Source organism: Canis aureus, chromosome 8 (genome assembly GCF_053574225.1).
Source record: "Canis aureus isolate CA01 chromosome 8, VMU_Caureus_v.1.0, whole genome shotgun sequence".
Taxonomy (NCBI): domain Eukaryota; kingdom Metazoa; phylum Chordata; class Mammalia; order Carnivora; family Canidae; genus Canis; species Canis aureus.
In genome coordinates, this window is record NC_135618.1 from 69,878,032 (window position 1) to 69,902,076 (window position 24,045).

Below are 24,045 nucleotides of genomic sequence, written 5' to 3' on the forward strand. Positions count from 1 at the left end.
TGAGCACACCGAGACGCCTGGTGTGCAGCGCGAGACCTGGGGGGCACGTGTGTCCTCTACTCCCGTGGCCTTTCGTTTCCAGTCCTTTCCACTCCAGAACGCTCCATTCGCCCCCTTGATCAGCGCTAAGCCCTCGCGCTCGGTTCGAAAAGCAGTTATATCCCACTTACATGCTTTATTTTGTATTCCATACGAATTTTATTTACATATAATTTTCAAGGTTCAGGAATTTGGGGGTTTAACTGATGACGCGTCAACTGGAGTGCGGGAGAGAGGAAGAGGACAGTATTCCTACTGGAAAGTCCAAATCACACGTGTGTGTAATCAATGAAAGATGACGCTCATAAAACGTGTACTTTTGCCAGGTTTCTGCGAAAAAAGGAAATCCAAAGCGAATGGACTCTCGGGTTTGAATTTTAGCAGTTCTGTACACCAGGGACCACGCTTTCTGTAAGAAGCGTTACCCACTCTTCCCAAGTTTCTGCACCAAAAGGAGTGCAAACCCAAGTGTCTGAACTACAGGAAGTTTCCAGGGCTGTTCCGCTGCCGCGGTGCGGGGGGATACACAACCGTGCCCGCCGGGACTTTTCCTGCCTCGGCCTAGGCGGGCGCAGCTCGGGCGGAGGGGGCGGCGCGGACCCCGGCGGCCGGGATCGCGGGGCGCCTCGGGGCGTCGCGGGGGCCGCGTGCCACCGCTCCGGGCGTTAACGGGTGCAGCGGCAGGAGGGTCAGGGCTGGTCTCGCCCCAACTCCACTGCCCCCAGCTGGAAACGCCGTCCCCGGCAGGCTCGGCCCGAGTCCCGCGGGGGCCCGGGGCGGTGGGCGTGCGGCGGCCGCTAGCCGGCTCGCCGGGCACGCGCGCGGGGTCGGGGCTCGGGCAGGTGGTCGCGGCGGTCCGGCGCCGGCTGGAGGGCGAGCGAAAGCGGCGCGGCTCCGGCGCCCTCCGGGACACGGCCGAAAGCCCCCGGCAGGAGGTCCCGGAGGGGTGGCGGTCGCCCGCTGCGGGCCGCCCGCGACCCCCGGGTTCCCCGCCCCCGCCCCCGCCCCCGCCCCGCGAAGCACGCCCCAGGTGAGCCGGGCCCCGGGCCTCCCGCGGGGGCCCCGGCGCCCCTCCCGCCGCCCTCCAGCGCCCCCTCGGGGCCGGGCCGCCGCCCGCCGCCCGCCGGGGCCGGGGGCCGGGGGGCCGGGGGGCCGGGGGCCCGGGAGGGGCGGGGGTCGCGGGCCGGGCACCGGGCGCGGGGGGAGGGGCAGGGCGCCGGGGCCGCGCGCGCCAGGCCCCGCGGCTACCGCCGCGCCCTCGGGCTCAGACTCCGGCTCCGGCTCGGGCTCGCCATGGCTGCGGCGGCGCCGTGAGGAGGAGTCCGCGTCCTCCGTGGCGGCGGCGGCGGCCGGCTCCAGGCCGGGTTTTGGCGCCGCCCGCCTGCTGCCTCCTGGCGGCTCCTGAACTCCAGCCCCCTCTCTATCAGCCTCTCACTCCGTCTCAATATGTCTCAAGATGGCGGCCAATGTGGGATCGATGTTTCAATATTGGAAGCGCTTTGATTTACAGCAGCTGCAGGTCAGGCTTCTGCTCGCTCGGCCTCTCGCCCGGGGGTGGGGGCTGCGGGCGGTCGCGGCCTCCCCCGGGGCTCCGGGCTGCCCGGCCGCCGGGGGGCCGCGGCGGCGGGGAGGAGGGGGGTGCCGGGGAAAGCGGGGCCGAGTCGGGGACAAGTCCCTCTCGCTCCCCGGCCCCCATTGATAACTCGCTTGATCAGAAATTGATCCTCTTTGTTCAATTCATCGATCAGCCCAAGATGGCGCCGGGAGCCGCCGCCGCCACCGCTGCCCCCGGTGTCGGCCCCCACCCCGGGCGCCCCCCCGGCCCTGCGCCGCCGCCGCCGCCGCCGCCGCCGCCGCGGGACCGGGGAGGGGGCGGCCCCGGCGGCCCGCGGGGTGCGCGCGCGAGCGGGGAGCGGGCGGCGGCGGGCGGCGGCGGCGGCGGGCGCTGCGCGGGGAGGGGGCTGCGGCCCGGGGACGGCGCCCGGCCGCGCGCCCCGCGCCCCCGGCCCACCGTATTCCCGGGGAAAGTTTGTGGGGAGTTGCTGTGGGGGGTGAAGCGCCTGCCTCTCCAGGAGGAGCCGCCGCCGCCACTGCCGCCGGCGCGGCGGAGCTGGGGCTGGTGGCGCTGTGGTGCCGCCGGCTCGGGGGAGGGTCAGAGCGGCCACCGGCGGCGGCGGCGGCGGCGGCGGCGCGGCCCGGCTCCGGCCAGGCGGGCGGGCGGGCGGGCGGCCGGGCAGGCGGGCAGGCGGGCGGGCGTCCGCGCGCCCCGGCCCCGGCCCCGGCCGGCCCGGGCCCCGGCCGCCGCGCGGGGCTGTCAGCCGGCCGGGGCCGCGCCGCCGCTCCCGCACCCGGCGCCCGGCTCCCGGCTCCCCGAGCGGACCCCGGGGTTTGTTTACGTCCGGGCGGGCGCCCCGGGGCCACCCGCGGCCGCCCCGCTCTTTTGTGTGCCTGCGCGAGAGGCGCGGACCGGCCTCTCCGCGGCGGGAGACCCCGGCAGGGGCGCTGAGGGGAAACTCGCGGGGGGCGGCAGGCACCCAGCGCGCGGAGCCCGGGGATCGGAGCGCCCGGCGGGAGCCGCTGCGGGCGGACGGCAGCAACTTTCCCCGCGCAGGCTCCGCGCTGGCCCCCGGCCCTCCCCGCGGGGGCCTCGGGCGCAATGGAGCGCGCGGCCGGTCCCCTCCGAAATGCCTCCTCGGGTCGGGTTCTCGAAAACAGGGCCCCGGGGGCCCCCCGGGACTGTGGCGTGCCGGGCCGTGCTCCGCGCCCCGACCCCGGAGCGTCACGGGGGGATCGCGCGGGGGCTCCCCGTCCGGCGCCCGCGCCGCCGCGGTGCCCGGGGGGCGCGTCCCTGCCGGCCGCCCCCCACCCGGAGGAGCGGCGCTGCCCCGGGCTTCGCCCCGAACCTGCCGGCTCCGCGCTCGCGGCGCCCGGACAGCCCCGGGACTCTGCCAGGTGGATGTTGTGCGTAGCGGGAGCCAAGTTGAAGGTGAGCGGCGTGTGGTCCGGGAGCCCCCCGCCCCCCTCCCCCCCCGCCCGGGAGCGCTGCGGGCGGCGGGAGGGCAGGTTGGTCTGCGGCTGGCCGGGGCCCAGGGCGGCGGGTGCTCCGGGGATCGCCCAGCGTCCCTTGGGGACGGCCGCGGCGTCCAGCCCCGCCGGGTGCGGGAAGGCAAACTTGACCGAACTTTCCCAACCCGGAGACTGGTGACGGTGACCTGGGATACTTTAAGTCAGGAGGGAGGCAGATGAACTCCAGATGCAGCCTTGTAGGAAACGAAGCGGATTGCATTAAAACGTCTATCAGTGGAGTCCGACAACTTTAATTGTACACGCTTGTTTTCTGTTTCTGCCTACGTAAGAACGGTAAAGCAGACTCATAGTCGTTATGAAATTTCTTCAAATTTCTCGCTTAACTAGGAAGAAGACTATGTGAAATATGTATTTCCGATAAGATTAAAACTTAAAGGAGTTTGAGTATTTATTGACTAAAATAGATTACTCCAAAGTGTCTATTGTGTAAATTAGATTCCTGAATGTAATGAACACAGCCGAATGGCATTTTTGATAAATTGGTCTACCCTGTTTTAGTAAAAATAGCTCCCTTTTACCATAATTTAATTCCTGTGCTTACTGTAAAACCCGTTGTGGAGTTTTGAAGAGACAAACCTTAATTTTTTTTTTTTTTTTCTTCTTGGCTTCTTAAGTGGACATGTAGCTGAACATTGGCGAGGTTTATTTTTTAAGCATCTTGGCAAAACTCCATGGGAGATGGATTTGGTTTCCAGAGCGGTATTAGGTTTTTAGGAACTCTCTGACACCACGAACCTGTGGGTGATCAGCTACTTGAGGATATCATGAGGATGTTTAATACTGTGACTTACAGAACTGGGGTTGGAAGTTTTCTTGTCAGTCTTTGTCAACGAACGTTAAGGTGTTGATCTCAAAAAAGAAAATTAGGTGAGTGAGCATCACTATCGTTCTCTGTACAGAGCATCCGTCCGTCGGCTTTGGGTGGGAGATAAAGATTGGGCCCCAGATGATTTCCTGCTCCTGCTCCATCACAGGTTTGAGAAACTTCATTTGACTATGGAATGCCAAAGTTCAAGTATAAGGCTAAACTCGTTCTTTTCTCCAGGCCCTGAAGAGGCCTTTTGAGTTGGTATCCAGTTTAACGTCATCTCTGTTCCCACAGACAGTAAGTAGTAAGTGAGCCAATGAGACTGCAGTTTGAGAGGAGAGAATTCATTAGTTTCAGACTCTTCTCATCTTTCCACAGCCCCTGACCCAGAGATCAGGTTGCCTGCAGAGCCAGCTCAGGCTATGGCCCTGCCACCTGAGGGCAGATCTCAGCTAGACTCAGACCCAGGTTGGACACTTAATGCTGGTTTGCTTGAGACAAGACAGTTGTGCCCCTCCCATGCCTCTACTACACCCTCAGTGAGCCGGGCCTGAGTTCTCATCCCTCTGCTTGGTCTTGAAGCTCCTTGGGACGTGGACTGAGTGCCCAGGAAGAGAGCTTCTAAAGATTGAGCTCTATTTCGTTTCCTTAGCAGTCCCAAAGGCTTGTGGTATGGAAGTGTCAGTGCTTTGGTGTTGCTAAGACTAGTTGGACAAGTTTTTGTCCTATCCCAGACTTGTAAAAACCAGAATTTTTTTTGTTGTCGTTGTTACAAGAAAAACACCGTTGTATAAATTTGTCTTTTAAATACATGTTTGAAAAGAGAACAGTTTCTAAAACAAGTTCATCTAACTCCGTGAGCGAAGCTTTTGGGGCATGGGGCCTGCCAGTGACTGGCTTCCCTTTGGGGCGTTATTCCTACGTGGTAACTAGTGCTCCCCTTTAAGGAGTCTCTGCAAAAGTAACCTTGAAACATTATCCTCTTTTTCAAAATCAGAAAATAATTCCGGTTTTGCCGAAAGTCCCATTTCTCTGATAGGTTTTATTTTGTGTTTTCCTGTTAAGGCAGTATTCCCCAGAAGTAGATCATTTTGATTACAATATGTATCCCGTCTTGTACCCTTTAGAAAATACGGAGGAAACAAATCATCAAGGAGTTCTACACAGCTGCTGTCTTTGTTTCCTTGGTTCTCTTAATATCGGTGTCTTTGAGATTGGGTGTGGGAGGGGGTCACTTCACTGTCAGTGGATTAAAGGTTTTTTCTCCATGTGAAACTATGTGTAGTGTTTTGTTTTGTTTTGTTTGAAAGGTGCAAGGCAGTGGAGGGATGGGGTTATGCAAGAGTTTCTGATGCAGTTGGGTGGTGGAGTGTCATCGTCGTCGTCGTCCCCCCCCCCCCCCCCCGCCTTGGGGGGTGGGGAGGCTTTTCCTCAGTTTCACTTAGCTCTTGCCAGTAGTTAGCTACATGAGGAAGTTGGAAGGGCAAGGGGACAAATTGCCAGTCCTTTTAGGAATTACTCTCTCCTAGCCCACTGAGCTAATCTTAAAAATGCTGTCTGGGGAGCAGCCGATGGAGTCTGAGATCTTTAATGGCAATTGAAAAAGTCTCTGGCCCTGTTACATACAATTAAAACAAACCCAGCAGGGGGTTTACAGGAGCTGTGCAGAAGGGGTAGTCAGTGCTTTCTGATCAGTGGTGTCCCCCCCCTCCCCTCGCCCCCCACCTGTAGCAGTCAACAATCCAGACTGCTCCAGGGGCTGTGCTCACAGCCCTTCTTGGGAGAGAAAACAAGGCTCCAAGTAGAAAAATCTATACTCGTTTCAGCTCACTTATAAAGCACAAGGAACATCCTCAGTGAAATGAAGGAAGGACAAATTTGTTAGAGGGAAGCTGGCATATTTTAAAAAAGAAATTCATCACGTGAGAAATCCTATGGAGCTAGGCCAAATTCCTACCTGTGCTTCGTTTTTACACAGTTCACACTTTTGGCATGTAAATTTCACAAACTTAAAAGACAGGTGTACCTGATGTCCTGTACCACAAACCCTACCTAAAAGTTACTTTAATACATAGGATCCTACATTATAGAAATTACTTTTAAAAACCTACTTATGGTCACTTAATGTATAAAAATGTATATATATATATAATTGCTTTTCCTATGAAAGTTCTGATTTTTACAAGTAATCGTCAAAGATAGAAATTGGTTATCTTGTTCTATTGTTTTGTCTGAAGCTCTGCATTATGGCTGTGGAGAGATAGTTTTGGTTTCAACTGAAATTCCCCTGCCTCTGATTGTTTAAACCAGACCCTTAATCTTATTTTAACATACTTAAAACGTTCAAAAAACCCGGAAGAATTGTTTTTGTATAAGTAGCAAGTGAATGTAGTTTAAACACTCAAGCAATTCTGGTATCTAATTGGAAACAGGTGGAATTCTTGGAATCCTGTGTTTGAATCTTATTATAGCAAAGCACAGAGACACTTTTTACTTATGGCCATTTGTTTTGTTGAAGCTGTTTGAAGAGGGGCCCCATGACCTCTCATTGTGCCCCACTACTGTTTACCTGGACGTTCCAGTCGTGCTGGGCATTTTAGGAACTAGATTCCTGTGTATGTCTGGACACCCAAGAGAACTACGTGTGTGCAGATTATGTGGTGAAAAAGGAACTTTAATGGCATAATTAGACAACTGATTTAATATCTGTGTTATGTAGCATTTATGGTGAAGAAGTTATGAATTCACTTGTGATTTCTGATTTAAAAAACATTTATTGGGGATCTCTGGGTGGCTCAGCGGTTTAGCGCCTGCCTTTGGCCCAGGGCGCAACCCTTGAGTCCCGGGATTGAGTCCCGCGTCAGGCTCCCTGCATGGAGCCTGCTTCTCCCTCTGCCTGTGTCTCTGCCTCTCTCTCTCTCTCTCTCTCTCTCTCTCTCTACGTCTATCATGAATAAATAAATATAATCTTTAAAAAAATTTATTGACATGAGCATTTGGATACATTTTATTATACCCTGATTTAGAATTCAGAGAGAAATTACTTTTCTTAAAAACTCTACATTTAGGGATATAAACTTATGTAGCACCCCCCCCCCCCCAAAAAAAAAAAGCCAAACGGAGTTGGAGATATTTCAGCAAAATGTCAGTGGTAAGGCTCTGAATTATCTCAGCCATTTTTCTTATTCTAGTTTTCAAAGCCAGCTAAATCGCTGGTTTTGCTGTATGTTTAAGAACCAGGTTTTGGTTGGTGTTTGGGTGTTGATTTTATTGAAGAGGACAGCTAAGATTTGTATTGAGCTGTTGCTCCTGTCACAGTTTTGGATTTGCTGAGCTGTAATCAGCCCTCATGTCAGCTATATTCTGAAAAAGTGGGTAGAGGAAGGTTGTGTCTGGCTAGGCCGGGGGTGGGGGGATGGGGAGTGTGTGTATTCCTACAGGAAGTTACCTGGGATTAAGGGGGGGACCCATGGCATCGCCTACATTGGCACCCATAGCAGGAGCAGCTTTGAAGCACCTTAGATTTTTTATAAAAGTACACAGTGCCACCCTATTCACATGATATGACACAGTTAAAAAACATAACGAGGGCAAACACGGGTTTCTGAAAGACATCTAATTTGTTGCAAAACCCATCAAGGACCTTTCCTTCGAAAAGTAAACAACTCTCTAATAAAAATAATTCTCATTCTTGCTGTAATTAAATTCTGAGAGTATGATGTTAGTGCACGAAATAAATCTTGTCATTTTCTTCATTTGAATCTGAAGGTTCTTTCTTGCTGCAGGAAGCCCAGGGCAGTTGGCAGAATTTTTGTGTTTATTAGAGCCCTGGGCCATGGGCAGCCTGGGAAGTTACTCAGATTTGGCTGGTAGGATTCCCACCTAGAGGGAGCCCCCGCCCACGGGCCCCATCCTCAGGAACCCCATCAGACAGGTGGCTGGAGAAGGAGTGAGGTTGGGAGTGTTCATTGCTCCCAGGAGTTTATCCAGCACCACAAAGCATCTGGGAAAAATAGCCAGGTAGGAGATTCACAGGGAACTTTATAAAAAGCCTAAGAGGCCACAGCAGGGCCCACTCAGCTGACAATTGAAACCCTCAATGCTTTTGACTGTGATTTATGAAGTTAATGTTGAAGAAATTACCAGAACTTACTCTGAAGCTTGTTCTGTCTTAGCATTATCCTGAGCGTACCAGCATGGGGCTTGTTTTCTTAAAGACATCTTTGTATTTGGCGGTGTTTAGTCAATATGTTAAAGGAGTTAACGTTTTTTAAAAAAGTTATGTATGGTTACGAGGTATTCCGAGTTTGGTTAAGGGAAGAACAAATTGACAAATTTGCTCTTTCTTAAGTGAACATTGCGAAATTGCAAGAAATGGAATGCCATTCTGACTGTCATTAAGATTTTATTTGGGTGTTGACAGCTTTTTGCTAAATGTAAGACGTTCGGATCCTGTCCACTCAACTGGAAAAAAAAAAAATCACAAACAACTAGCTTAAAAGCTTCTTCCTAGTTTCCTCTTAAAAGTCTCTCTTACGTTAGTTCTTCCCCCAATACAATTTGAATGTTTCATTTTCTCATATTGTCTTATGTTTTTTTCAGACCAAAAAGGGTAGGAGGTCCTTTTAGGCATCTTGATTCTGTTTATATTTTAGACTTGTGAAGGTCTTTGGTTGATTGCTAGTTTCCCTCCCTGTTTTTAGGGTAGAAATCGCTGTTGAGGTCAGAGTAACTTGATGAATGCTAAGAAATGACCTCATAGGGGTTTGCAAGGCTCAAGGCTCCTGGGCCCATGGGTAAGGAAGGGCCTCGAAGGCGCCGCCCTCAGTCTGGGCGCCGTCAGCCCCGAGCACCTACTGTCACTGCTGCCTGCCATTCCTTGCCCCTCTTCTGAGCCCCTGCCCTGCCAAGCCTACCCCCTCCTGTGTTGTGACAACTGTTGTTTTCTTAATTTTTTTTTTCTTTGTAAGTATTTGTGGCACTCCATTATTTTGAGATTCTTGGAAGAAAGAGACTATGTAAATGAAAATTAAAAATAAAATTCTTGCTGGAGGGAATTGTGCATTTAATTCTTCTGATTAGTTTTGGAAAAGACTTTTTTTTCCTTCCCCTGAAAATAGGAACATTCTGTTGCTCCTATCACCATTTTTGCCTCATTCTGAAAGGTGTGGCAGATAATGGTGAAACATGTCCTTTATTTGCTGTGTCTCACCATGGTAGTTGACCTAGAACTTGAACCCACGCGATTCTGCGTACAGTGAATTATTTCTGATTCACATTGTTCTGCTCTGCCCTCGCTAAGCGTGTAGATAGCAACTGCCCATAGAACACAGACCTTTTAAAGGGGAAAGGTTTTGAGTCACTGAACACAGAAATTACAACTAAAATTTTGAGTAGCCTTACTTCAATTTCCAACTTCCCTTCTTGTTCATATGGCAGAGATGTTATAAGTCGTATGATTTTGAAACAGAAAACTATGATTTCAGGAGCATTCATGGAAATAATTCACTGGAATCCCTTCATTTCAGCTGTGCCATGGTTCCTTGCTTACATAACATCATGTGCTGTCACAGCATTCAGCTAGGGGGGGGTACCAAGGTCAGATTTGGGGTCATGCTTCGGTTCTGTAGGCATGTGGGGGACCCAGGAGCCAGATGGGAAACCCAGGCTGCTGCAAGGCCCCCATCCAGGTGACCTGGTCCGGCACAGACCTCACAGTTGCAGGGGAGCTGGGGGGGGGGAGGGGGCAAGTGAGCACCAAGGGCCTGGAGAGCAGTGCTAAGCGGTCAGGAAGTTGGTACCTGGAGCTGGTCACCCAGACGGGGTCGCTCTGTCCCCCCCCCCCCCTTCAGATTTGTCAGCATTGGCATGGGATTGGGAGAGGAAGGGTATTGCCAGTTGTGGCTTAAGTGTCACTGTCAGGGGAGTGAGAAGTGGTTTGCGATTGTTTTACTTTGCTCTGTGTTGGTCTGTAATTATAGTCATTTTACGTCGCACGGATGCTTTAATAAATCTGTGTGTGCGCGCGCGTGCTCGTATATAGGTAGTTTTGGGGGCTGCTTGTTGTATGAGAGAGCCAGATCAAAAAAAAAAAAAAAAGAGCCAGATCTTTCTAGCACAGGAGAACTGAGCATGTAGCCTTGACTTGTTTCAAAAGTGTCTGTTTGAAACAGGTCGTAATCCATTATAGATGTGGCTGCCAGATTATATCTTCCCAAACCATTGATCCAACCATGCTGTTCTCTCTCCTTAAACTCCTGCAGTGGCTCACTTGGGTGCAGAATGGAGACTGCTTTCCTTATGCCAGCAGATAGAGTTCCTCATGTTTGGCCGTACCTTACCTAAACCTTTTGCCCCACTTAGAAGGATCCCAGATTCATGCTCAATTTGGGGGAATGCTCTCATCCTTCCTCTGCACGTCTGAGTATCAAATCTTATTTCATGTACTTCCTTCCTTCATTCTGGCCCAGTGCTGCAGGAGTGTCTGGGTACCAGGTGCTGGTGATGCAGGCTGGAAGAGCAGCATTTGCCACCCTGGGGGCGTGGGCAGCTGGACTTTAGCCATGATGGAGCCATACGCCAGGAGTTGTTGGAGGGCTGCAGAGGAAGGGAGTCCAAAATTGGGGAAAGCGCCTCCCCCTTCCCTCACCCCGGAGCAGAGAGAAGGCCTTGGCTGAATTCTGTGCACCTGAGAATTTGTGGGAGAGAGGGCATTCCAGCAGTATGGTTGGGGGTGGCTGGTGATCTCTGAGGTCTGGTACCTTTTCTGGACCCCACATAGCATCCACCATAACTTCTGGCTGTCCTTGAGCACTCACGCTCTTGTTCTCCACCTTACATTGTCTTGTACCTGCTGTTTGATACAGCTCTGTGACAGAGCACCCAGCGAGTCCCGCTGCAAGAGAATTGCTGGCCTCTTTTAAGGGGGCAGTCCCAGGTATTCGGGTTTTTATTTATTTTATTTTATTTTATATTTTATTTTATTTTATTTTATTTTATTTTATTTTAATTTTTATTTATTTATGATAGTCACACACACACACACACAGAGGCAGAGACATAGGCAGAGGGAGGAGCAGGCTCCATGTACCGGGAGCCCGACGTGGGATTCGATCTGGGGTCTCCAGGATCGCGCCCTGGGCCAAAGGCAGGCGCCAAACTGCTGCGCCACCCAGGGATCCCCAGATATTCTGATTTAAGGCTCATTCAGCTAGTTCACTTAAGAGTGCAGACGGAATTCTTTTTAGGATTGTGCAAGGCAGGTAAGTTATATAAAAATGGGTGTGTTTTGAGTTAATAATAGATATATATACCAATAGAACATGCATTTCTTATTTATTTCCACTTACTGAATTCCATCTTTGTAAAGCTGCATGTACAGTGGTTAAAACATATGTAATCGTATTTGTGGTACATGAAATATTTAAAAAATCCACATTTTTAAAAATAGAATTAGCCAGAACAATTCTTTGATAGAGATTTATTCTTTGACTCTGCCCAGAGCCTGAATGGGAGGAAACTTCCCCCTAAGAACGGGGAAAGTGCGTTTTGTAATGATTAGAGCCCAAGCAATGCAAGAGAAAGCAAGCAGCAAGAGGCATGAAGGTCTGGGTGGCAGCACTGGAGAAACATCTTCCGTGTGCTCAGCCCGAAGAGGCTGCCCTGTGGGCCTGGCGTAAGGAGAGGCAAAGGCCCTGGGCCAGGCCCCCTTCAGAGCAGTGGCCTTCATAGCCTGCATGCTTTCTCTGCTTCTTCATTTACAAAGAAAGTACCTAGGATATTTTTGTGGAGGTGACGTCACTGTCTGGCCGCATAAGCATATGCATGGATTTGGGGAAGTGAGGGTTGCCAGGGGCAGCTAAGAGGAGCCACAGACCCCAGGGGCCAGCCTGGGTGGCTGATGGGAGGGGCGGGACCTGAGTTCACAGGGACTGGAAGAGGGAGAGGTGCCACCCCAGGCCCGGGAAGAGGGTGTGCTCCTGGCAGGATCCATGGGATTGGGGAGTCTGGTGGGAATTCAGGTGCTGAGCCCAGGAGAGAAGGAGCGGAGGAGATCAGTAGAGAGGTTGGTGTAAAAGTAGATGAGAACTTGACTCCTGGGGGTTGAAGCTAGTGGAGGATTTGTGTGGCAGTTGGTACTTGAGAGGCTGGCATCGTTTGAGGTGGGGAGGGCCAGAGAAGTAATCTTTATTGGGGGACCCCCGCTGAGTGTTAACTGCCCCAGTCCTGGAACTAGGACTGCTGGGATGTTTCAATGGAAGGGGAAGAGAAGTACTGTATTGCTTTGCTCATAGTAGACTGCACATCTTATGCCTGGTTTCATGGCCACTGGTGACAAGGTGGAGGCTTAAACTCTTCTTCTTCTTCTTCTTCTTCTTCTTTTTTTTTTTTTTTTAAAGTATACATTAACAGCTGTCATCTCCCAAGTACTGACCATGAGCAGGAGCGTTTTGGGGCCTTGAGTTCTTTCCTGTCATCCACATAACAGCCCTGGGGAGGAGAGAGGATCCGGCTGGTAGGTGGGAAGCCAGAGAGCCTCCTTGGTCCATGGCTTTCCTGCTGATCCCTGCTGCTCACGAGACTGGCTCCAGAGAAGTGGTGGGGTCCTTGTGCTGAGGCTGTGGGCAGATTCAGGAGCGGGGCCCCTGTCCATGGGACTACTCGAGACGAGCCTGGGCATGGGGAAGTCATCTAATGAGCAGCTGGAGATGGAAATGAAGCCTGTGAGGTGGGCATGCAGGTACTTGGGTTGACCTCGGTGGGTGGACACCTTCTGGTTGAGACCTTGCTGGATTTGAAAAGTTTCCTAGTGCCTCCCCGAGCCTTGAGACTTCAGAGTCCATTCATAGCAATAGAGCTCCCCAGAGAAGGTAATCAGATCATCCTTTGCTGGGCAAGGAGCGTTCCCATCAGCAAACATTATGTGATAGGGTATAGCGACAGCCTTGAGCTGAAAGCAGCCCTCTTTTCTGTGCCCCCTGCTGTCCTCCTTGTCCCATCTGTGCAGACAACAAATGTGTCAGAAGAGCTTTGGGGAAATGGTAGGCAGGAGAGAGGGTGCTCATGGGAAGGAGGGAGAGAAGGAGCTGGCACAGGAGAGGCAGTATACCCCCATACCCCCTGTCCAGCTGCAGCGAGTTGGAGAGTGCGACTCTAAGCAGGGCTTTTCTCTGAGACACGGGGCCTGAAGCTGGTGCCGGGGAGCAATTTGCTGTTAGAGTCTAATATTTGTATTTCACTCCTGTGGTGGCCGGGACAAAACCCCCTCTTGCATAGCCCCCAGGAGTCCAGTTGTTTTAGGTACTGCAGTGATATTGGATTCAAATCCAAGCATCATCACCTGACAGCATGGGGTTCTGTCTTAGTTACACATTGGAGGCAATGTTGGGGCGCCATCAGCGAGAGCCTGGCTTTGTAGGGGGGTCTGTAGGTGGGCATCTGTCCCGAAAGAAGAACCCTGGCTAGATCTACTCCTTCAGGGAATTATCATGGAAAAAGAGCTCTTAGTCTACTCTGGATTCAGATGACGTTTTTTGAATGTCTGATTTTTTTTTTTTTTTTTGATGATGCAGTTTCTTTTGTAACAAAGTTATAAATTTAAAAAATAGAAAAAGGTGCAGTGGTCTTGGAAATAATGCAGCATGTGTGAGTGAAGTTGTCGGCAGTGACTCATTTTTCTCTTAGACTGTTGGGGCCATTCATTTATCAAGATTGTCTCTGTGGTTCCAGATGACCCCTGGGGTGCCAGGAGGAATAAGCCCTAGGCTCAGCTGGTCAGAGAACTGTAGGACACACAGGGTCCCCAGGGGTCAGGTTATAAGGGCGGGGGCCTGGAAAGACAGTCCTTGGCCATCTTGCTCCATTGGCTTATTTCATCTCCTATGGGCCATGCACTGTTCTAGCACAGTGTTCTAATGACCAGAACAGCAGGGAAACCCCTGCAATCAAGGAATTTACATTCTAGCAGGGGACTGAAAATAAACATAAGGGATACGTAAATTACATACTGTCAGTGACCCCAGCCTTGAGCAGACAGAGCAGGACCTTAGTGCAAAGCCCCACTGAGCCATATGAGGGGCTGACCAGAGTGAGGAGGGAGAAGCCGCTGAGACCAGCCTTGGGGAGGGGTGTGTGGAAGGCATAGTCCTGGAGAGAGATGGGGCGGGACAGGAGAGAACAGCCTGCGTGCAGGAGGGAGGAGCCCGGGCCCTGGTGTTTTAGGGCCGGGTCACAGGGTTGTAGTGGCTGTGGCTCAGAAGGGGCCACTTGTGCTCGAGGCTTCAGCAGAAGAACCCGAGTTGGGGAAGGGACAGGGAGCAGGGTAGGGAGGGAGTGGCCTTCTGGGTCTGTTTGACCCTGAGCGTCCAGCAGGCTGGTGTCACCTGGCGCTGGTCCTTGCACACTGCTGCCTGGCTAGGCCCTGGGAGTTTATTAAAAGCAGGTGGGTGGGGTGACTGCCCTGTACTTGAGCATTGGGCGTGACTCGATGTGCAGGGAGTCAGCTTGGAGTTTCTTTTCTTTATTCATCCCTATTTGCTTTTTTGTCGGTAATCCTTTGTAATTCCCCAGTTTCGTGATGTAATTTTAATGGAATTAAACTTGAACACTTTGAAATTATGTAATTAATTACGTTCAGCTTCAATTACAATGACTAATTATAGCGTGATACCTGGTGGCAAGTCAGACAGGTAGGTACTGGTGGGGGTTTGTTCCTGCTAGCTCACAGGACAGCCACTTCTGTGCAGCATCCAAGCCATCTGCACCCCGGGGACAGGCCAGCTGCCTTGCTGGTTGCCCCGGGTGCCTTCCAGTGCCACCTCTCCCGGAGCAGGTCCCTGGGACAAGGCGAGGTGCGAGACGCGTGGGCATTGCAGGGAGGGCGGGTGATGGCGTGTGGGAGGGTTGTTTTGGGATGCAAAGGCTTGAACTTCTTTGCAGGTTGAAAAGGAGGACTCACTCGTAAGTTTGGGGTGCCAGAAGGAAGCTGACAGCCCTGTTGTGAGATTCTTCCATTTTTCTGTGGGATGCGGGAGGGAGGCTACTCCCACAGGGAATCAGAAGTGTCAAGGAGAGGCTAAGACAGCTTACAGAGAAAAGAAAAGGTGTGAGAACCACCTTGGGGTGAACAGGAAAGTTGGGAGCAGGTTTAAAAAGGTTCCTATGTGGTGTTATTTCCAGGTGGCCAATGTGCAGGGCTTCTGGGACCAGTAAACTGAGCCTCAGACACCAGGACAGCAGCTCTGTGTTCGTGGACTTCCCAGAAAGTCTACCTCCACTTAGCACAAGGTAGCGGTTTTATTTTGTGTTAGGAGGAGGAGGAGGGTTGAGCTAAGAAATATTCACCTGAGTTGACCACTGCCCCTACAGCACCCACATCTCCTCCGGTTGGGGGGATGCAGTGTTCCCACAGGGATGGAGTGGTCAGGCCCTTCCACCTTGTCCCAGCACAGCTGCCTGCTTGCCCTTCCTTACTCCAGACACACCTGCCATCTAGCTGTTCTTCTGAGGAGGCTTCTCGGAATGGACTTGAAACAGAGGCGCCTGCGTGTGGCATCAGTGGCCAGCGTGCTGTTTCTGTGAGATGCCTGTTGTTTGAGAGGCTTAGGGCATTTTTCCAAAAGCTGATCTTTACGTCTCTGAGTTTTCTAGCATATTCCTCCTCTAGCATATTCCAAGGGTGCGTGGAGTGGACTGCACTAGCCAAGGAGCCCCTGCTCTCAGAAGCTTCTGCAGAGACTGTTATTTGGGTTAGGGCCTTTAGGATGTCTAAAAATCTTACAGATTTCTATTTTATAAGGGACAGTGTGACCTGAAAACATTTGAGTGTACAACTGGTTTTACATTTTGGTGGGGGTGGGGCACGATGGTGCAGAGTGCTCTTGGAAAATTTCTTTTTCTATTGAACATTCTTCAAAGAATATCTCCCTGGACACAATGCCCAATACCTCTGTTCTGTTACTTTTTACTTTTTTGTTTTTTTTATGGAGCCTCTGTGCCCAACATGGGGCTTGAATTCATGACCCCAAGTTTAAGAGTTGCACGCTCCACCAGCTGAGCCCAGCCAGGCGCCCCATTTCTCTTGATTTTTTTTTTTTAATTTTTAAAAAATTTATTTATGATAGTCACAGAGAGAGAGAGAGAGAGAGAGAGAGAGGCAGAGACACAGGCAGAGGGAGAAGCAGGCTCCATGCACCGGGAGCCCGATGTGGGATTCGATCCCGGGTTTCCAGGATGGTGCCCTGGGCCAAAGGCAGGTGCCAAACCACTGTGCCACCCAGGGATCCCTCTCTTGATTTTTTAAAGATGAAATTCATATAAAATTGGCTGCTTTAACCTTTTTAAACTGTGCAATTCATTTTTTTTGTGTGTGTATTCATAATGTGCAACTGTCACCACAGTTGAATCGGAGAACGTTTTCACCACTCCAACAAGAAATCCGTACCTGGTAGCTGTAACCCCCCTGCATCTGCTCTGCACATCCCCTCCCGCTCCCCCGCGCCTTCCCTCTCGCTGCCCCACACCTCCCCTCCCGCTTCTCACCTCAGGCTCTGTGGAATCGTTACTGTATTCTCTGTCTCAGTGGATTTGCCTGTTTTGGATATTTCACATATAAATGGAATCATATGATATGTGATCTTTTGTGTCTGGCTTCTTTCACTCAGTGTAATATCTTCCAGGTCCATCCGCTTTGTGGCACGTTCCTTTTTATGGCTGAATAATATCCCATGGTATGGGTATATAACATTTGATCCTCCTTTCATAAACAGGCATTTGGATTGTTTGTGCTTTGGGGCTTTTGTGAATACTGCTGCTTTTGTGAATACCACTCTGTGTGCAAAGTGTGTTTTTGCTTTTCATAGGTATGTACCTTGGAGTGGAAATGCTGGGTTGAACACGAGGACACTGTGTTCACATTTTTCAGTCTGCCCACCCTTAAAGATTTTATTCATGAGACACCCAGAGAGAGGCAGAGATACAGAGAGGCAGATAGAGAGGCAGCGGGGAAAAACGGGCTCCATGCGGGGAGCCCGATGTGGGACTTGATTCCAGGACCCTGGGATCATGACCTGAGCCAAAGGTGGACACTCAGCCACTGAGCCACCCAGGTGCCCTGAGTCTGTCCCTTTTTGACCTCCTGTCTGCAGCTCCGTTTTTATTGCCCAGGCTGCTCCCATCGTATTCTGCTCTGGTCTTCCTTTGGCCTCCTCTCCAGGGCCTTGTGTGGTGGGGTCGTTGCGCTTTGGAACCAGTGTGTGATAGAGGGGCTTGTGAAAAGACTGTGTGTTTGGCTAAGAGCAGACACTGCTGGCTTGCTCCCTCACTCCTTCCTGCTCTGGGATGAAATGAGAAGTTTGTCTAAACTTAAAAAAAAAAAAAAAAAAAGTTTGTCTAAACTGCCCCAGCATTGCCTTCCCCTGGCCAGGCGTGGTGGGGATTTCACTTTGTTTTGGCCACAGAGACAAGGGGATGTCTTATGACATCCTTGCTTATGAGAAAGTGCTGCTTCTCTCATGAAAGAAGATGAGCCAGACCAAAGCCCATAACGGGCCTGCGGGCAAGGAGGCTCTGGGGCCCGCTGCCACCAATCTGAGCACCATAGGGGGTGCCCAGGCTGGGGCAGATGCACACAGGTCATGGAGCAGGAAGATGGAAGGGGCCTGGGCCCTCAAACCTGCAGTCACTCTGCCTCCAGCCATCTGCGACACGAAGCAGGAATATTACAGATACGATCCAGATGGTAGGAAGTTTCTCTTGACTGCTTTGCTGGTGTGGACTTAGGAGTAATGCTTTTGAGGTGCTCTGGTCCTAGGTGAGGGGAGGCTTGAGAGCATGAGGAGGAATGTGTGCTCCAGTCTCACTCTCTTAGTAGCAGGCAGGATCCCATTTGCCAAGCCAGATGTCCCTCAATACTTTAGATGGAGCCAATAAAGCATTAAGCAATTAGAATTGTTAATATTCAGTTAAGTATAATTAGAAGCTGGTGTAAATTGTGAATGAAATTGACAGGTTCCATAAGTTACAGCAAAATGCCGAATCTTTTTCAGCTGTGTACGTGTGTCTGCGTGGGTCTGTCAATTCAGATAGGCGTGCCATGGCACCTCCTGAGTGCAATCACCACGAGGGGCTGTTACCAACTCAGTTCTTGGTCATTTTCAGAGTTTAGCAACATCTTGCCAACTGTTTTATCATATCAGAGATTGAGATCCTTGAGTCAAATGTAAGAGGTTTAGCACTCATTTTTGTACATGAGTGGCAGGAAAGTCCAGGTCTGTCTTCTGCCTGCCTCCAGGGTGTGTGTGTTGTGTGTGCATGTGTGTCTCTCACTCTATATCACTCCTCAGTTCACAGCACACATGATTCATCTTATTAAATGTTTTCTCCTCTGTGAGCCATTTCCGGACCCCCCACCCCCAGGCTGGTGTGTTTACTATGCCTTTACATGGCTGTGTTCTTGGGAACTGTGTGGCTTGCTTCGTAGGTGTAGATAGCTTCATGCCTGTCTGGCATTGTGCTGTACATCTTTCTCTCCCTCCTTTTCACTCATCACTGGTTTTCAAATCTGTTCAAGTTCCTCCCTACATTTTGGTCGACCTTCACAATAGCAGCATTGGATTCCATTTGAAGAATCCACTTGTCTTGCTTGGCTCAGGCAGATAGAACAAAATACTGTAGACCGGGTGGCTTCAACAACACATGTTTTATTTCTCACAGTTGTGCAGGCTGAAAGTCCAAGGTCAAGGTGCCTGCAGATTGCATTCCTGGTGAGCGCCTTCTTCCTAGCTTGGAGAGACAGCCATCTTCCTGCTATATCCTCCACATGGCAAAGGGGATTGAGAGAGTGATGTCTCTTCTTAGAAGGTCACTACTTCTGGCATGGGGATCACCCTTATGACCTCATTTAAACCTAAGTACCTCCCAAAAGCTCACCTCCAGATGTCATTATATCAAGGGCTAGGGATTCAACGTATGAATCTGGGGTACACAATTCAGTCTGTAGCACCAATCCGCCACCCCCAGCTCCTATGTCCATTTCCGTGGGGGGTGGCCCCGCTTTGTGGCCTCTTAACACCCCAATTCTTAGGGTATCCTTAACACATACCACTTGATGGATGGCCCAGGAGTGGGTTGGTGAGTCCAGAGCAAAAAGGATTGTTAATTTCACTAAGCGCTGCCAGATTGCTTCTCAGAGCGGAGGCATCACTGCTCTCTCCACGTTCACTTCAGCACTTCCTGGAGACTTTTTGCCATTCTGATGATTTTAAAGTGGTACTTCAGCGTTGTGTGATTTTACTCTGATCACCGGTAAGGTTCATACTTGTTATTGACCTGTTTTATACTTGTTAGATTTTCCACGTTTACCCTTCTGTAAATTGTCTCATCGTATAGTGGGTTTTTTTTTTTTTTTTTTTTTTTTAATGGCTTACCATGTTTTTGCTGATTTGCAAGAGGTCTTTGTATGTTTTATATGCTAATCCCTTGTCGGTTTCGCTGTTGCAAATAATCTTTTCTTAGTCTCTTGTTGATTTGACTGTGGTGTCCTTCAGTATGTAGCAGAACCTAATTCTGATGAAGTCAAATCTGTCAGACCTTTACCCTTATGTTTGGTGTGATTTCCACCTTGAGAACATCTTTCCCCACTTGAAATCACAAAGACATTGGTATATATTTTTAAAGTTTATTTAAGTGATTTTTTTCGTCCAACATGGGGCTCACAACCCCAAGATCAAGAGTCGCACACTCTACCAGCTGAGCCAGCCAGGAGTCCCAAGGATACTCCTATTTTGATAGCCATAGATTGATCTTCCACGTTTAGATCTTTAGGTTGGTGATGGATTTTGTACCGAGAGTTAGCTAGTTTTTCCAACACTACCTGCCAAGCTGTCCCAGTGGTTTTTGGGATGCTGTCTTGCTTATAGTCTGGTGTGTTTCTGGGGTCATTCATTTGTTCTACCCAGCTATTTGTTTCTTCTTGTGCTCGTACGCTCGTACCACACCATTCTTTAACGGTGGCTTTATATGCATTTTAATTTCTGATCAGGTGGATTTATCCTCTTTGCTCTTCTTTTTCAAAATACCTTGGCAACTCAAGGTCCGTTGTTCTTTCGTGCACCTTTCTGTCTGGTTCCCTCCAAATTCCGGTGGAGTTTTATTGGATTTGGATGAAATAATACAGGTTATTTGGTGGCAGGAGGTGGGGGACGCGGAGTGAACTCTTAGGTTGTCCCATCCTTGAACAAAGCTATCTCTCCATTTATTTAGGTCTTCCTCCTCCAAAAAGATTTCTTGAATTCTTTATTAGAGGTAGTAGTAGCATTGTGATCAGTGTCTTATTTAAAAAAAAAACACACACACAACACACTTTTTTCCTCCTAATTGATGGTTGCGGTGTAGAGGGAAACAACTGGCTTTGTGTACAGATTCTGAAACTGGCAGGCTTGCTGAATCTCTAGTTTTCTGATTACCTTGACTCTTGCCTTTCTCTGAGGATGCAAAAAAGTGACACTTTTGTTTGTCTCTTTCCTTCCATTCCTTGAACCAGAGCTACTTGTTTTATGGGCCAGAGCCTTGGGGACCCTTTTGCCTATTGGTGGGTGATGGTGGCCTGTCCTTTCATGGTCACCAAGGGGATGTGCCTAAAGGGGTTTTTTGTTAGAAACCTTAATCGGATTGAGGAACTACATTGAGTCCCTTTCCTTTACTGAGGGTTTTCTTTTTCTTTTTTTTTTAATAATAAATAGGTATTGACCTTTAGTAAATACTTCTTCTTAACGATCTATTCAAGTCTGTGCAATTCTGATCCCCTCAGTCTGTGTCTGTGATAAATTACATGATGGTGATGGGTGCTTTGAGGTCAAATTGTGTGTTGCATCGTGGGGTAAACTTTTTTTTTTTTTTTTTTTGGTCTCATATTTTAACATACAGTAGGATTTGTTGTAGAGTTTTTACATCAGTTCTATCCCCACCCCCCCAAAAAAAAAAATTGGCCCATACTTTTTACCTAGTTGGAATTGAAATGAGACAGGTCTCCTATACAGGGGGTGAAAACTGTTTTTGGAATCATTCCTCTGAGATGAGGATGGCCTCTGTAGGTCAGGGTGGAGTAGGGCTCAGCTGTTCTACCGTGGGTCCTGAGACTGGGCGCAGCTGGCAGGCATTTACCATTACACTTTCTTCAGCCTTTCGTTGACCAATTTGGGCATTTGGTAACTTTCTAGAAATACATCTATTGCATCTAGGCTTTAACATTTATTCTTGTATGAGTGTTCACAAGAGCTTCACCAGTTTTGCAAATCTGGCTTTTAGTGCTAGCTGTTGCGCGTCTTCTTTCTAGATTCTCTGCCTCTGAATTTATCTGCGACCTTATTTTTCAGTCTCATGTAGAGTTTTTGTTTGTTTTATTAATCCCTCAAGGAAACCCAGCTTTTGCCCTTCTTGACCTCTTTGTCTTTGTTTTTTGTTCATGTCACCAATTTCTCTTCTTCATTTCGTTCCTGTCTCTTAGAGGCCACTCTTTTCCAGACTTCTTTTTTCAGAATGCTCAGCTTTCTGATTTAAATTCTTTCTCGTTTTCTGCTAAATGTATTCAAAGCTGTAATATCTCTTCTAAGGATTGCTTTAGCAGTGCTCCACAAACTTTGACACCTCGTGCTTTCATTTTTATGCACTTTGTAAAATTGTATTCATTTTCTAATTTCCCTTATAATTTCCTCTTGAACCCAAGGGTTAGTTAAAAGTAGGTATATTCTAGATTTTTGACATTAAAAAGAAAACTTCTTAGACTATCTTGATGTCTGTTTTGATTGCATATAGTTGGAGGACGTAGTTCACATGATGCTGATTTCTCCAGAATAAATATGTAAGAGACCTTTTGAGTGCCTTTGCACTTGGTGGATTTTTGCAGATGTTCTGTATGTGTTCAAAAGTAATGTGTTTTCTGTTTGGTGATAAAGTTTTCTCTATTATTTTTGAGCCTATTTGTGGTACTTAATTTTTCTAGGTCTCTGCTGATTTTCTTCCTATAGTTTTGACAGCTATTTTATTATATTATGTTAAGGCTGTATTGTTAGATACACATAGGAGCATGGTCTTTGTTTTCCTGATTAATAGTTTTTTTCTGGTGTATATGTAGACTCTTTCTTCCTCCTTTATGATGTTTTTCACCTTAAATTCTGTTTGTATTGTTGCTATAAGATTTCTGTTTATTTTTCTTTGTAGTTTCTGTGTGCCCGATAACACTTTTTTTTTTCCTCTAACATTATTTTCAGTCTTTCCATATCCTTTTGCTTTGGATGTGTTTATTTTAGATATACGATGTAGGATTCTGTTTTTTAAACCCAGGTTAAGAGTCTGTCTTTGATTAGTGAATTTAATTGGCATACATTTAGGGTAATTATGGTTATTTTAGGACTTGTGCAATATTATACGCTTTTCTTTTTACCATTATTTTTGGGGAAGGTGTCTTATAATGTTTTATTGACTTGGTTTTTTTTTCCTCTGCTGGATTTTAAAATTGTGCAATCTATTTTATTTTCCTGAAATCCAGAATCGAGATTATTCCTGAAGTTATTAAGACAGACCCCTTCATGTGTTTGTTTTTTTTCTGTTTCTAAGGTCATTTTCTCTGTCTTCTTTCCACCAGCCTCTCTTTCCTCTCTGCTGGTTTTGACTGTGTCCATTTTAAGTCAGATCCATTAACTCTAATTTCCCTGTGCAGGTTGTTGGGCTAGCTAGTTGGTTTCTCTCTTCCAGTGTTTGCTCTCCTTCTGGCTGTTTTTCCCTGTGACCTGTGGTCTCCTCGGCCTGAGCCCAGGGGTATATCAGCTGATGCCTTGCCCCTGAGGGGAAAGAGTGAGGCCACAGTTTATCAACCACCTGGTTTGGTGAGAGGGCCCTGCCCTTAGGGTAGAGAGCTTGGGCAGGGGACAGTAAGGCCCCTTAGGCAACCTTGAGTCCTTGCTCTAGCCACACCTGTTTTCCTCCGGCTACCTGCCTCTGATGTTATCAGCCAGCAGATCCCCTGGGGCATGGGTCACCTTCAGGGATTCTGATTCTGCTAGTCTGGGATGGGTGTTGGTAGCTTTTAAAAGGGCGTGATCTTGGAGACCCGGGATCAAGTCCCACGTCAGGCCCCCTGCATGGAGCCTGCTTCTCCCTCTACCTGTGTCTCTGCCTCTCTTTCTCTCTGTGTCTCTCATGAATAAGTAAGTAAAATCTTTAAAAAAAAAAATTTCTTGTGATAGGGGTAGGGTACACAGTGGACTGGTCATGAATTAGCAGTTGTTGAAGCTGAGGGACCACCAGATGGGTAAGTACTTAGGGGTTTATTATACTGTTCATAAACAGCTAAAATTCTGATTACTTCCTGGCTAACACCCACTGGTCCTAGGCTGTGGTATGGGGATTGAGATAGGGGACAGCACAGAGGAGACCAGCTAGCTAGACCCGGGGGTGGCTGCCAGAACATTTAAAATGACTTATGTGGTGTATGTTATATTTCTGTTAGCACTGGTCTAAATCGAGACCCTCACTACTCAAAGAGGTCCCACGAACCAGCAGTTTGGGCATCTCCTGGAGCTTGTTAGAAGTGCAGAATCTCAGGCCCCATCTCAGACCTCCTGAGTCAGAATCTGCAATTTTATGAGATCCCCAGGTGATTCATATGCACTTTAAATTTGAGAAGCATTGGTCTAGATCCTCTTAAAAGGGAGGGTTGGTTTTATTGAATTTGTATTTTAATAGTGACTCCTTCCTTATCTTCCCTGTAGAGTTTTCCAGAACACAGTGTTGCAGAGGGCTGAGCTGCCAGGTGGATGGCCTACAGTCAGTGCTCTTGGGACCCCTCCCAAACCTCTCTTATCTATTAGGCCCTCCCAAACCTCTCTTATCTCTTAGACCCAGCTCCTCTGGTATATATACTTGGTTGTAATAATACCAATCATCTGCTTTTCAAGGTCCTAACATATTAAAATAACACATTGGAAGAAGGCAAGGGATGTTCTCTTGGTAGGACAACTAGGGGTCAGCTAGGGAGCAGACCAGAAAGACAAAAGAGTTGCAGGCCTGGGCTTTGTGGTGTAGAGGCAACTTCTACAGGTAGACTCTTGAGGACT

At 49.2% G+C, this 24,045-nt stretch overlaps 1 protein-coding gene across 12 annotated transcripts in view; it reads left to right on the plus strand.

Annotated features, from left to right (window-relative positions):
* The first annotated feature begins 1,316 nt into the window (after positions 1–1,316).
* CUX1 (cut like homeobox 1) overlaps positions 1,317–24,045 on the plus strand; it is a 364,330-nt gene continuing 341,601 nt past the window's right edge. For 2 of the 12 annotated variants that reach the window (XM_077908105.1, XM_077908108.1), the window contains exon 1: positions 2,631–3,025. In XM_077908105.1, the coding sequence (XP_077764231.1) occupies positions 2,696–3,025 (330 nt within the window). In that variant the 5' untranslated portion in view covers positions 2,631–2,695. Of the gene's footprint in view, positions 1,559–2,611; positions 3,026–24,045 lie in introns of those variants that run through there. The other 10 variants (XM_077908111.1, XM_077908104.1, XM_077908115.1 and 7 more) reach the window with 10 other exon arrangements.